This window comes from Carcharhinus amblyrhynchos, chromosome 1 (genome assembly GCF_965287045.1).
Source record: "Carcharhinus amblyrhynchos chromosome 1, sCarAmb.v2.hapA, whole genome shotgun sequence".
NCBI lineage: Eukaryota > Metazoa > Chordata > Chondrichthyes > Carcharhiniformes > Carcharhinidae > Carcharhinus > Carcharhinus amblyrhynchos.
In genome coordinates, this window is record NC_137324.1 from 132,361,818 (window position 1) to 132,377,115 (window position 15,298).

The 15,298-nt window shown below is 38.3% G+C and overlaps 1 protein-coding gene across 1 annotated transcript in view; it reads left to right on the plus strand.

Annotated features, from left to right (window-relative positions):
* lrba (LPS-responsive vesicle trafficking, beach and anchor containing) overlaps window positions 1-15,298 on the plus strand; it is an 888,619-nt gene that overhangs the window by 125,257 nt on the left and 748,064 nt on the right. Inside the window, exons 15-19 of the mRNA XM_080192970.1 lie at window positions 1,129-1,191; window positions 4,781-4,878; window positions 8,574-8,666; window positions 8,910-9,018; window positions 12,170-12,251. Coding sequence (XP_080049096.1) covers window positions 1,129-1,191; window positions 4,781-4,878; window positions 8,574-8,666; window positions 8,910-9,018; window positions 12,170-12,251 — 445 coding nt within the window. The remainder of the gene's footprint in view (window positions 1-1,128; window positions 1,192-4,780; window positions 4,879-8,573; window positions 8,667-8,909; window positions 9,019-12,169; window positions 12,252-15,298) is intronic.

Below are 15,298 nucleotides of genomic sequence, written 5' to 3' on the forward strand. Positions count from 1 at the left end.
AATCTCTGGAATTCTCTGCCCGTTGAAGTGGTGGAGTCTGCCTCGCTAAATATATCTAAGACGTGGGTAGATAGGTTTTTGATAGGCAAGGGGATTAAGGGTTATGGGGAGAGGGCGGGAAAGTGGAACTGAGCCACGACAGATCAGCCATGATCTTATTGAATGGCGGGGCAGGCTCGAAGGGCTAGATGGCCTACTCCTGCTCCTATTTCCTTATGTTCTTATGTAACACAAGAAGATTAAGTTGGTGCACAAAAAAAATTGTCAGATTTTGGAGAGAAGGTTAGCTGAAGATAGTGCAGTTGGTGCTGTCTGTACATAGACGTTAAAATACTGAATATTGCTGAAGGCAGATGTGGTGCATAACATAGTGAAAGTATTGGATGGGGTACAAGGCAGATTCTTAACTCGTACCTCATTATTTAAATTCCAGTCAATTGTTAGGCCTTGGTTATGTCAGGGATTGCAACGAGAGTGTGAAGATTCATTGTTATTTTAATTTGTGAGCCTATGTTTTCTCAATTTCCAATATACACGCAATGAGCTTGGGGAATTGAAATATTTATCATAACGTTTCAGCTACTATTTGTGTTACTGTTGATCTACAAAAGCAGCTTTTCAATACTTTATCGTTGAAATGAAGAAGCTCATTTAAGTTGGTTGTGTGTATATATGATCTGTACATGTTTAAAACAGATATGCAAAAAGGTCACTTCAAGATTCTTGTAAAGCTTGGATTTACGATGACAATTGGAGCTTTCCTATTTTGATCTTATGTAAAATGTTTGGTGTATTGCAGTTTTGAAACATACTCGTATATTATATTTTTTGTTTAATGTATAAATCATGGCATTTGGCCTCACGTTTATGAAGTTCTCAGATATTCCCACAGCTCTTAATTAAAATAACTTTGATTTCTGGATTTGGGCTTGGTGGTTAGCTACTGAGTGAAATTGACATTATTCTAAATAATAGGTGATTTGGAATCGTGATTATCAGTGACCATTTTTGTGTACACAATTTAAACTTACAAATTCCTTTGACAGATTTGATAAGCAGTTTGTGAAATTTAAAAAAAAATTGATGTAAATAATATTTGATGAAGTATCAATTTTTTCCCTTTTTTAGGATCATGGTATTAAGGAAGATGAACTGCAGAGTATTCTTAACTACCTTCTCACCATGCACGAGGTAAAATAACACCAAGCACTCAGTCAAGTTTTGATCAATTATTTCTGCGTACTGTTGATTTCTAACAAAAATGTGGTTAGTTTGAGCTATTTTTCTCAAAAGTAACTCAAATCACTATTTTCTGCCTGAAAAAACATTTCTTCTTGATTTCCAATCTTTGCTGTTCGGCAACCATTCTCTGCTAGCATGTTAAGTGAACTTAAGACAGATGGTGAAATATGAACCAAGACACAGATCTTTTCCTCCTTCGTAGGTTTATTCACAACATTACAGATTTCTGCTTCCTAACTATTAACTAATGCAGTGTCCCAATCAACTGTTTTCAGTCTGTTTTGATAAAAGAAAAATCAATAAATTAAACAAATCAAAAATGAAGAAGGGTGACAGCCCCTGTGGGGCAATATAACAAGAAATCAAAACTTCAAAGGAAGCTTAGAAATCAAATTAAAATATTGACTTTCTTTTGTGATCTTAGTCTTTAATTAAACAGTGCCCACCTTTAAAAACATTATCAACCAACCAATAACACATGAGGCTTATTGGTTGTTTTAAGGTTTGTGTAACAAAGATGTCAGTGGAAATCCTGATTTCGCTAGCTGTCATCACAGTCAACGCCAGATTCTTTTGAAAATAATCACAGTACTGTGATTGTATTCTTATTAATCATACTAGTATTGAATATAAGAATGGTGGCAGAGTGGTGAGCACTGCTGCCTCAGCTCCAGAGATCTGAGTTTAACTCTGGCCTTGAATGACTCTGTACGGAGTTTGTACATTCTCTCCTCCAGTTGCTTTGGTTTCCTCCCATAGTCCAAAGTTGTGCAGTTAGGTAGATTGACCATGCTAAATTGTCCCTTGGTGTCCCAAATTGCATGGTTAAATTAGATTAGGGGGTTACAGGAATTGGGCGGCGGGAGACTGTTTGGGCCTGGGTAAGATGTCTGCACCAACTCAACATGATGGGTCGCATGGCGGCCCCCTGCACTGCAGGGATTCTATATGAAATGATTATTTAGCACAGCATTTTGTTCATAAGTAATCCAATTTGCTTATTTTGACATGCATCCATACTAATCACTTATTTTGACATGCATCCATACTAATCACTTATTTTGACATGCATCCATACTAATCACTTATTTTGACATGCATCCATACTAATCACTTATTTTGACATGCATCCATACTAATCACTTAATTTGACATGCATCCATACTAATCACTTAATTTGACATGCATCCATACTAATCACTTAATTTGACATGCATCCATACTAATCACTTAATTTGACATGCATCCATACTAACCTCACATTTGAGGTTAAATATATATTTGAAATGCATATATTTGAAATGTTCAAACAATTATTTGTAACCTGTTGCATTTTGTTTTTGATTTTGTGGAAAATAAACTTAAAAAGAATCTGTAATTGTCATTAATAAAGAAACATTTAAAATGAATATGTCTTGACACGCAGGTGACTTTTTTGAGGCACAATTGTAGCATTGCCACAAGATGGCAGTCTAAGTAGAATATTAAGTAAGGAAGGAGGGAAAATGACTGATTAAAGGAACTGTTTAATTTTACGAAGGATAACAGCACACTTCAGTTTGAAAGTAGGAAGTGTAGAATCGTTCTTCTCAGTAATCAATTTTGTCACCGTCAGAGCATAATTGATCATGTTAATTTAAAAATTATTGTAGTATCCTACTCTTAAGTGATTAAGGTTCCATATTACCTCATTCACCAGTATTTTTGGTACACTAAATAGGAACGGTTATTGCTATTATTCCCTTTAATTCACAACTGAAATTGTCATTTGTGAATTATGGGAAATCAATTCCATATATGTAGTTCCCTAATTTTAGTGATGAAGTGTAAATCTTCAAAGCACACTGTGTAAATCATTAATAACATACTAAGATGAACCATATTCCTGGGAATGTGGTACCCCAGCTTAATTCTGTATTCGTAATCATAAAGACGTTTTAAAAATAAAGTGTCACAATTTTCCATTGTTCATCTATCAGATTACGAACATTGGTTTATTGTCCTGAATAACTTACGATGGATGTGCACTGAAGGAAGTCACCATCATGGCAACATGTGTCACAAAGCACAAAACAGCAGCTTACATGGGCTGGAATGTTGTATGATTCCAGACTCTCTCTGATCAGTTAAATTGTACTATTTTAATACTCCAATTTTATCAGAACTTTAAGAAAGTTGATTATTTGCTCCTCTTAATATAAGGTTTTACAATAGTGTATTTCAGTTATTTCAATAAAGAATGTGTGAAACCTAATAAATTGATTACCATTGCTTCAGGAATTGACATCTATGAAATCAGATTTGTTGTTGCCTGGGGCAGCATGATTAGCACTGCTGCCTCCGCACCTGAAAGCTGGGTTCGATTTCTGGCTTGTGTTACTGTCTGTGCGGCATCTGCATGTTCTCCCCATGTCTTTGTGGGTTTCCTGCATGTGCTCTGGTCTCCTCCCACAGTCCAAAAGAAGTGCTGGTTAGGTGCATTGGCCATGCTAAATTCTCCCTCAGCGTATCTGAACTGGCGCCAGAGTGTGGCAACTAGGGGATTTTCAAAGCAACTTCATTGCAGTGTTAATAAACAAAGAACAACACAGCACAGGAAACAGGCCCTTTGGCCCTACAAGCCTGTGCTGCCCATTTTAACACTGAGTGCCTCATTCCAATCCTGCTTCTACCTACGACTTTTGTCTACATCTCATGGACTCCATAATAAAGGGGTGCAAATTTGGAGAATTATATGTGCGCCAGATTAAGGGAGACCCAATTTAGGGACAATTTATTAACACCAATCAGCCTAAAAGCACGTTTTTGGGGTGTGGAAGGAAACCAGAGCACCCGGAGAAAACCCACGCAAGCACGGGGAGAATGTGCAAACTCCCACAGACACTGAGCAAGTCAGAGATCCGACCTGGGTCCCTGTAACTGCGCAGCAAACAGTGATAGTCACTGAGCTGTCGTGTTGCCCATCAATTGGTCCAGTTTAAGCGTACACTAACGATGTGAAGCACTAGGCAACTCTCGAAGCAACATCCAAGAGCAGCTCTCTCATGACCCACCGCATGTATGCCCCTTGTTGGCCAACAAGGCGAACCAAATCCATTTGTGACACTGATAAATAATAATTTAATACATGATCAAGAATATTTTAAATCATTAATATTTGTGAAAATATTAAGTTCAAATTTAGACTTTTTATAAATGGGTTCCGTTCAAATTCAGTATTTGTGCAAAAATACTGGCTCAATGAACTTCTGGCTTTCATTTTATTTTAATAACAATCTACGATCAATATTTTGGATACACTATCAAAAAGGATTTGTTACAAATTACTGAAGAAAAACTAATTCTGTCTGTGCACATGTAATGTAAAATCTAAGACTTGAATTGATTTCAAATTCCATGTGGCTAAATTTAGTTAAAAACAGATTATTTCCTAAAAAAAAAATTTTCAAACTTTCCTTTACAAATGAAGACATTGCTTATAAAATTATTGCTGTTTTGGTTTTTGATAATAGATTTGAATGTTTGCCTTTTATTTCAGGATGACAATTTAATGGATGTTCTGCAGTTACTTGTGGCTCTGATGTCTGAGCATCCAGGCTCAATGATTCCTGCTTTTGATCAAAGGAATGGAATGCGGTAAAAGATTAGACATTAAGTTATATTGTCAAGTAAAGTAAATAGTGGAATGTTACAGTTTGTTGTAATTAGCTTGAAAAATATCAACTATGTAATTGCATAAAATAGACTAGATATTTTTAAAAAAAGTTATTCTTGTATAACTGTAATTGGTGTCTTTTTGAACAGTTTTACACATTGCTCTTTAACCTCTGAGTTAAATTTGGAGTTGAGCATCAAGTTCTAAAATACTTGATGTACGTATTGGTAAATTTCCAATCTCTGACACTCATTGCTTTTTTGGATTTGGAAAATCCTCCCAAAATTTGCTTTATAAATTTGAAAGAATTTTCAATTGCTCTGTATTTTTAAAAGCTGATTAAATGTTAAAAGTGGTGAGGTATGACCAAATCCATTAATCTTAAAAAGACAGCAAAATGATCAAGGCTAATGTTAAATGAGTAAATTTTTGTCTGTCCCCAGCGCTTGTTTCTACCTGAATAAAGTAAACCAAAGAATCACAGAGCCAGAATCTCAGAATACTACAGTGCAGAAGAGGCCCTTTGGCCCACTGAGACTGAACTGGCGCATGAAAGGCCCTGCTCTGCCCATCTAATCCCACTAGCCAGCGCTTGATCCATAGCCTTGAATTTCATGGCATGCCAAGTACTACTTAAAGGATGTGAGACATCCTGCCTCTTCCACCCTCCCAGGCAGTGCATTCCAGATTGTCACCACCCTCTGGGTAAAAAGATTTTTCCTTAAATCCTCTCTAAATCTCCCACCCCTAACTTTTAACTTGCGTCCCCTCGTAACTGACCCTTCAACTAAAGGGAACAGCTGCTCCCTATGCACCCTGTTCATGCCCCTCATAATCTTGAACACCTCAATCAGGTCATCCCTCAGTCTTCTCTGCTCCAGAGAAAACAACCCAAGCCTATCCAATCACTCTTCATAACTTAAATGTCCCATCCCAGGCAACATCCTGGTGAATCTCCTCTGCATCCCTTCCAGTGCGATCGCATCCTTTCTATAATGTGGTAACCAGAACTTCACACAATACTCCAGTTGTGGATTCACCAAAGTTCTATACAATTCCATTGTGATCTCTCTGCTTTTGTAATTTATACCCTGATTGATAAAGGTGAGTGTGCCATATGCCTTTTTCACCACTCTATTAACTTGCCTTTCCACCTTCAGAGATCTATGGACAAACATGCCAAAGTCCCTTGTTCTTCGAAACTTCCCAGCATCAGATCTTTCAGGGTTAAATTCCATCTGCCACTTATCTGCCCGTTTGACCATCTTGTCTACATCTTCCTGTAACCCAAGACACTCAACCTCACTGTTAATTACCCAGCCAATCTTTGTGTCATTGGCAATTTACTGAGCCTATCCCCAACGTAGTCATCTATGCCATTTATATACATGACAAACAATAGGGGGCCCAGCACAGATCCCTGTGCTATGCCATTCGTCTCCAGTCACTAAAGCAGCCTCCTGTCATCAGGCTGTCTCCAACCGCTAAGCCAATTATGAATTCACCTTATCAGTTGTTCCCTGTATCCTATGTACATTTGTATTCTTAATAAGTCTCATGTGGGACTTTGACAAAGGCTTTGCTGAAATCCATGTAAATTATATCAACTGCACTACCTTCATCCACATACTTGGTTGCATGCTCAAAAAATTCAATCAAATTTGTTAGGCATGACCACTGTCTGACAAAACCACGCTGACTATGCCCAATCAAACCTTGCCTGACCAAATGGCAATAGATTCCCTCCTTTACAATCTTCTCTAGAGATTTCCCAACCAGACATAAGACTCACTGGTCTATAGTTCCCTGGCTTCTCACTACAAACTTTCTTAAATAGTGGGACCACATTAGCGGTTCTCCAGTCCACTGACATCTCCCTGGAGGCTGGAGAGGAATTAAAAATTTGGATCGGAGCCCCTGCAATTTCCTCTTTTGCCTCCCACAACAGTGTGGGACACAATAGATCTGGACCTGGAGATTTGTCCATTTTTAAGCTCGCTAATACTTCCAATACCTTGTTGCTCCTTATGACAATTTGCTCTAGAACCTCATAGTCTCTCTCCCCGAGTTCCATAATTGCCTCCTGGTTCTCGGGGTGAAGACAGATGTGAAATATTTGCCAGTGCCCTCTGCCTCCACCCACAGATTTCCCCCTTGATTCTTGACAAGTGCTATTATTTACCTGGTTATCCTCTTTCCATTGATATAGAATATAGAATATTTTTAGGATTTTCCCTACTTTTACCAGCCAGAGCTTTCTCATAGCCCCCTTTTGCTCTCCTAATTGATTTCTTACGCTTCATCCTGCACTAAAACATGTTAGGGACTTGGGATTTGTTTAAGTTGGGTATTCAGATCATAACTTTTCAATGCCTTCATTTGTTAATTGATTAGTTAGTTCTAAATATATTTATAGCATGAACTGTATGGGAACCATATACAAAGTATAGATTTTCATGATTTAATGATTGAAGAGGTATATTCTGTGAATTGTAAAACGTGCCTTCTAAAGTGTATTAAATAAAAACTTAATAGCCCTAATTCCCTTCCTTTTCCTATTTCAACAAGGTGTGAATCCTTCAAGTAGTTTATGCTCATCTTTATTCAACCTGACTGGCAATTTGCTTTGGGTTACTATTGGACTCTCCAGACCTATCTCCCATCTTCCACCCTCCATAAATTTGAACTCATCCAGAATGCTTTTGTTTGCATCCTAATTCACACCATGACCTGATAATTAGAACATTCACTGACTTAAAGTGGCTGCCAGTCATTTGTGCATAACAATATTTGACCAAGAAAACTGAAGAGCTTCCTTTATTACTTTGACCCAGTGAAGTATTTTATATCATTTGAGGGCAGATAAGATGGAACATCATGAACCAAAGGGTGGTACCTCCAACAGTGCAGAATTCCCTTAGTTCTGCACTAAAATAACCTAAAATGGTTCTCAAATCTCTGGAGTGGGACTTGAACTAATCATCTCCAAAATGAGTGCTCCATTACTGAGCCTTGTTCAAATTTGATTTTGTCAATGTGCTAACCATTAAGCCCCATTCATGCATCAGCCTTGTGATCTATACTGACTTCCAATCCAGCAGCATCTAGGTTTTACAGTTCTCACTTGTTTTCAAATCGCTTCAAGGTCTTGACCCTACTCAACTCTAACTTTCTCTACAGCCCAACAGCCTTCAGATCTCTTTTTTCCTCTAATTCTTCCTTCTTGTACATCTTTGGTTTTAATCACTCCAGCATTGGCAACTATATCATCAGCTACATGGTCTTGATCTCCCCAAACCTCTTGTCTTAATTCTTCTCTTCTGCTTTATGACACTTAAAGTCTACCTCTTTGACCTAATATCTCCTTAAGTTGCTTGGCATCAGACTTTACTTTATAATGCTTCTGTGAAGTGCCTTTAGGTATTTTAGTGCATTAAAAGCACTATGCAGATACAATTGCAAAACTACTTTGCTGTAAAGCCGACTCTCTTTCACCCTTGGTCATTCTTTCCTTTTCCTTAATTAACACAGCTAGTGCTGACATGTAATCTAAGAAAAGACACACTTTTAAAGTTTGAACTGTGATTTCTTGATTGATTCTTGCAGTTTTGGCATCTGGTTATCCAGAGTTGACTAGAATGTTAACATGCCTATGTTCTATTTTGTCATCTTATAGGATCATCTATAAATTGCTGGCTTCAAAAAATGAAGGGATAAGAGTGCAAGCTTTGAAAGTGTTGGGATATTTTCTGAAACATCTTGCTCCAAAGTGCGTGCAAGTAACTTTTATTTAATCTCTCTCCTCAATTAAATGGCCAGAAATGCTGTAAGGTATCTCTTTGTAGTATGCAATATGTTGTTTCTTTCTCAAAATGGTTGGTTTTTTGGTTTAAAACTTCAACAATAATGGATCAAAAATCCCTTAGTTAAATTATCCGTGTTTGTATACTGATGTGAGATTCGGATTGTGACTGAATTTTCAAGCTTTTAAATGTACTGCTTTCTGTTATAGGCGTAAAGCTGAAGTCATGCTTGGACATGGTTTGTTCTCCTTGTTGGCAGAAAGGTTGATGTTGCACACCAACATAATTACCATGACTACATATAATGTCTTATTTGAGGTATGGGCTAAGAAATCAAAGTAACGCTTGTTTAAATAATGTAGAAACACTATCTGAGTAGATTTGAGTTTGTTTTCAACATATCTAATTTAATTTAAACTATTTTTGCCATAATGTTTCACCTAACATAAAAGTCACACTTTGCAGTTGAATGCAATTATAATGGGAATTATGCATTATGTATTTAATTCAAGTTTATTCAATTGGTTCATAATGTTCAACAAATAATCGTCAAGTGATGTAAGAAATAACGGTGTCATAATTGCCCTTTTATAAATGGATGTTGAGTGGCTTGATAGTTACACAGCTGGCATTGTAATTGGGAAATATTTCCATCCAAAATATAATTTCTTCAGTATTATCTCAAGAATGACAATAATGGTGTTCAGGAGTGACTTTTAGTGCACAATGCCCCAGTTTGAGGAAAGTGAATTGGGGAGGGTAGGAAAAGGGCATGGGGGAGAAAGGGTCAGGAAGGTTAGAACAATAATTAAAATTAATTTTTCAATGTTTTAAAACTGCCGTAGTCCAGTGGTTGCTGCTCAAATTTATTCATATGGAAGCTTCTCCTCCAATCAAGAATGCATTTATTTATCCAAACTCTTGCATCTCTCTTATGTCACATTACATAATCTCTCAGTATGAAATGAAAGGTTATAATATATTGAATGTTCAATGGTTGTGAACTGAGATTCTGTTTCATTATCAGCCTAATGAAATTTATTTTGTAACTGAAATGGAAGTTTAAAGCACTCAACTAGCGTAGCTAATCTGAATTTATGCATTTGATAAAGTTGTTCTTGAGATGTAGGCGTTGATAGCAAGACTACTATTTATTGTCCATCCCTAATTGCCCTCAAGGTCATTGTGGTGAACCATCTTCTTGAATTGGTGTTATCTGATGGCTGCAAATACTCCTGCAGTGCTGTTAATGAAGAAATCCCAAGGTTTTGTCTCTTAACTGAAGGAACAGCAATAAGTTTCCAAGTCAAGATGGCATGCAACTTGGTGGGGATTGTAGGTGGTGGTGTTTCCATGAGTCTGCTTTGTTCTAAAAAGTATAAAGAGTCAGAGAATTGACAGGTGCTGCAAATGGAGCCTTTGGCAAATTGCAGCAGTGGATCTTGTAGATGGTATATACTTCAATCATGGTACACCTGCAGTGGAGGCAATGAAAGGTGGGTGCCAGTCAAACAGGCTGTTATTTCTTAAATGGTGATAAGCTTCACCACATTCTGTCATGTTCCTGACTTGTGCTTTGTAGATAGTGGAAAGAATTTGGGTTGTCAGGAGGTGAATCAGTTGCCATGGTATATCCAGTTCCCCTCTGCACCAATGCACTGTGGCTGCAGTGTGTACAAATACCCTTGAAAGAATTCAACTGGCTGGAGTTCAAAAAGCAAGAGAACAGAGCCCTATGCTACTGGTACTGAGCATGGCAAGCCCTTCACTTCATCAGAATGCGAGTCCCAATATTGTGACTTTGTGAATGCACATTTATCTATTTGGCTATTAAAGTTGCACCTGGAAAAGTCATCAGATATTGAAGTGAAGAAAGGGAGAACAGCCAAAGTTATGATGTGAGCTATGCATGGTATTGTGATTTGTGACCAATCAGATTATAATGTACGCTGAGCTCTTGGATGAGGATGCAGAAAAGTTCCTTTTTAAATTTATTTAATGGAATGTGAGCATCACTGGTAAGTCAATATTTGTTGATAATCCCAAATTGCCCTTAAGAAGGTAGTGGTGAGCTACTTTCTTGAATTGCTGCCGTCCATCTGCCTATTAGAGGGGGAATTTCAGGATTTTGACTCTGACAGTAATGGAACAGCAAAATACTTCCAAGCCAGGATAGTGTGTGGTTTGAAGAGGAATTTGCAGGTGGTGCTGTTCCAATTACCTGTTGCCCTTATCCTTTTGGATGCGTAAAGGTTGTGGGTATAGAAGAAACCTTGGTGAGTTACTGCAGTGCATCTTGCATATGAAATGCACACTGTTGTCACTAGAGAGGATGAATGTTCTAAAGTAGTAGATGGGGTGCTAATCAAGTGAGCTGCCTTGTCCCGGATTATGTTGAGCTTCCTGAGTGTTGTTGGAGCTATACTCATCCAGGAAGGTAGAGAATGTTCCATCACACTTGTGAATCATGGACCGGCTTTTGGGGAGTCAAGGTGAGTTAACACACCACAAAATTTCCACTTTCTGACCTGTTCTTGGAGCCACGGTTTTTGTAAGGCTGGTCCAACTAAGTCCCTGCAGTTTCAATCAGTTGAAGCTTCAGCTTGTACTGCATTTTGTCTTACTGCTAGCATGAATTGCTGTATTGATCACATGATGTTTTAGATTTGCCTATGATCAGTGTTGATTACTGAGTTAGAAATGTAAAAAGAGAAAAACATTTAGTTCTGTAGAATCTTTTGCAACAAATTTTCTCTCCTCTTTTATTTCCCTGTAGAGAATAATATAGCCAAGAGCATAAAGTGAACTTTCTGTTGGTCAGTAAAAATGCATGAAGGTATTTTGGTAATGACTGTCCTCTCAATATTATGCTTTATGCTTGGCAGTTAATATTGGTATCGTGGCTAAAATTGAAAACTGAGCAAGTGAAGAATTTATAAAGTCACATTTTATTTCTCTGTGGCGTAACCTGATGTGCCATTATTCTGCAACTCCTTTCTTGCATCATGAGTTTTCTTTCTATTTGCATATGAGGAAATATCAGACATGTTACAGGAACTTGCCAGAATGATGTACTTAATTTAATTTCAGGTATAGATCCACAATCTGTCATTTTGTTAGAGTAGGAGCCTCACAATGTTATACTAGGTTTCTGTCGATACCAGCTAGCAGGATAAGAAATTGTTGGGGTGAATTTGTCTACAGGATTCTGTATATACTCTGATATGATGCTTAAGATCATAATTGTTTAATTTATTGACATATAATGCACTGCCAACCACTTTTTTACATCATCTAGTGTACTTTTTGAGACTTGTGTAAATCTTTGTTTCATTTGAGCTATATGATAAATGTTATTTGCAATATGAGATGCTTCAGTTTGGAATTTTTTTTGATTGTAAAATTGTTGGAAGTGGCATTGTTTCATGATCGATTTGTTTATACCTGAACTCTGATTCTTTTTTTGAAGATCTTGACTGAACAAATTTGTACTCAAGTTATGCATAAGCAGCACCCTGACCCTGATTCATCAATGAAGATACAAAATCCACGTAAGCAGTAAAAAAAAACTTCCAATTTATGTTCATTATTACGAGCCTGTCTGCTGTCACAGTTCCTACAGCTATGGAATCCTGGCAGGAGCTTCCAGGATTATAGTCAGTGACTTTTTGAGTGATTCAATTAAAGAATGTTTGTGACTGTTGCGACTCAAAAGTGGAAAAGGCACTAGGCCCTGATGACCTTCACCCTAGAATGCTGCAGAAGTAACTGAGAAGTTCAACCATCGTTTGTGATGTATTCTATGTATGGAAGTTGTGCCAGTGTACTCTGTCCAAAAACAGAGAAGGCAGTAAGTCAGGCTTGTTCTTGGGATGTGACCAACCCTGGAAGGCCTCTTTATCTAAATGCATGTTACATCCAAAATAAGATGGATGAATTGATAATGCAGATTGAAATAAATGGGTATGATGCACTAGCCATCACAGATGTGGTTGCAAGATGATCAAGAATATTTGACATGTCAGAAAGGTAAGAAGAAAGGAAAAGGATGTGGGGTGGCTCTGTTGTTAAAGAATGAGGTCAGTACAATAGTGAGAAGTTATCTTGGTTCAGAAGATCAAGATGTAGAATCAGTTTGGGTACAAATAAGACAAATCGTGAAAGAATTCTCTGATAGGTGTTATTAATAGGCCCTCTAATAGTGGTTACACTGTAGGACAGAGTATAACTCCAGAAATAATTAGGGTTTATGACAAATTTACTGTAAAATCATGAGTGTTTTTTAATTTTGTACAGATTTGACGGATCTATATTGTAAGCATTGACAGATTATCATCTCTTTAAAAATTAAAATGTATATGTATGAACACTGAGACAAATTGATCATAATCTTGTATACAAAGCAATACATTGCAAAGTGCCCCTCCAGTAGCACCCCAAACTATTTGTGTATGTTTTTATTTTTGTAATATAATCTGACAATTAATGACTTGCCTCCAACTGCTTAATTTGAGGTTTCTTTCCCCTCTAACTCCTCTCTCATTTCAAGCCACCAAGGTTGACCCACAGCCTTCTCACTCTCACTTCTTGTAGTGTCGAGTATTGCATAAGAAATGGTTATCTACATAACATTCAGTGGATTTCTATCTTCAGTATGTCATTGTACACCATTTCACCTAAAAGTATTTGACAAATAGAATCCCATATGCATTGCCTCCACAAGAAAGTGTTTCAACAGTCAAAGTACTTATAAAGTAAGGATAGCATTTCCCATTATCAACTGTAAGAAATGTTACGAAATCAGCTGCACTAGGCTACCCATCAGGCAGATTAGCAGGCCAAACATGACTAACTTAATGTCCTTTGGTCATCTAAGGATGGAAATTTAAGCATTTTCTAGATTTAATTCCTTTAATGATTTATTTAACTTTCTTGATAATTTATTTGTCCTTGAAACTTTAACGGTACACATCAGTACTTAACTCCAATATATCAAAGTGAGCATCTGGACTTGAGAGTGTAGTAAGAAGTCTCACAACACCAGGTTAAAGTCCAACAGGTTTATTTGGTAGGACAAGCAACTAGTTTTTGGAGCGCTGCCCCTTTACCAGGCGAATGGGAGTTGTGTTTCCAAACAAGGCACAAACTCAATTTACAAAATAATGGTTAGAATGCGAGTCTTTACAAGTAATCAAGTCTTAAAGATACAGACAATGTGAATGGAGAAAGGGTTAAACTCAGGTTAAAGAGATGTGTATTGTCTCCAGCCACGACAGTTATGAGATTTTGCAAGCACAGGCAAGTCGTTGGGGTTACAGATAGTGTGACATGAACCCCCAGCTTTTGTTGCAACACTATGGACTTCCTACAGAAACTCAGCACACATGGGGCAGTTGAACCAGGAGCACTGTTTGTCACAATGGTTGTCTTGGCACTCTACACCAGCCTCCCCCATGATGATGGCATTGCTGCAAATACCTCAGTACTCAATGCTGACAACTGCCAATCTCCAGATGCGATTTTACAACTTACCCGCTTCATCCACAATACCTTCAACTTCAACAACCAGTTCTTCATCCAGGCACGTGGAACAGCCATGGGGACCAAATTCACACCTCAATATACCAACATCTTCGTGCACAGGTTTGAACAAGACCTCGTTATCGCACAGGACCCTCAACCGATGCTATACCCTAGATACATGGATGACGTTTTCTTCCTTTGGACTCATGGTGAATAATCACTGAAACAACTATATGATGACATCAACAAGTTCCATCCCACCATCAGACTCACCATGGACTACTCTCCGGAATCGGTTGCATTCTTGGGGACACGCATCTCCATCGAGGACGGTCACCTAAGCACTTCACTATTACCGCAAGCCCACAGATAACCTCACGATGCTCCACTTCTCCAGCTTCTACCCTAAACACGTTGAAGAAGCCATCCACTACGGACAAGCCCTCTGTATACACAGGGTCTGCTCAGATGAAGAGGATCGCAACAGACACCTCAGACGCTGAAAGATGCCCTCAAAAGAACAGGATATGGCGCTTGATTCATCGATTTGACAGTTCCGATGTGCCATAGTGGAAAAACTGTACCAACCTCCTTAGAAGACAAATACAGGACACGGTGGACAGAGTACCCTTCGTCATCCCCGGAGCAGAGAAGTTACGGTATCTTCTCCAGAGCCTTCAGCATGTCATTGGTGAAGACGAACATCTTGCCAAGACCATCCCTACACCCCCACTTCTTGCCTTCAAACAACCGCACAACCTCAAGCAGACCATTGTCCGCAGCAATTTACCCAGCCTTCAGGAGAACAGTGACCACGACACCACACAACCATGCCACAACAACGTCTACAAGATTTGTTAGATCATCTCACATGGGAACATTATCTACGGTACATACAGTTGCAACTCGGCCAACGTTGCCTACCTGATATGCTGCAGGAAAGGATGTCCTGAGGCAAGGTACATTGGGGAGACCGTGCAGAAGCTACAACAACAGATGAATGAACACTGCTTGGCAATCACCCAGCAAGAATGTTCTCTTCCTATTGAGGAACACGTCACGGGCATTCAGCTCT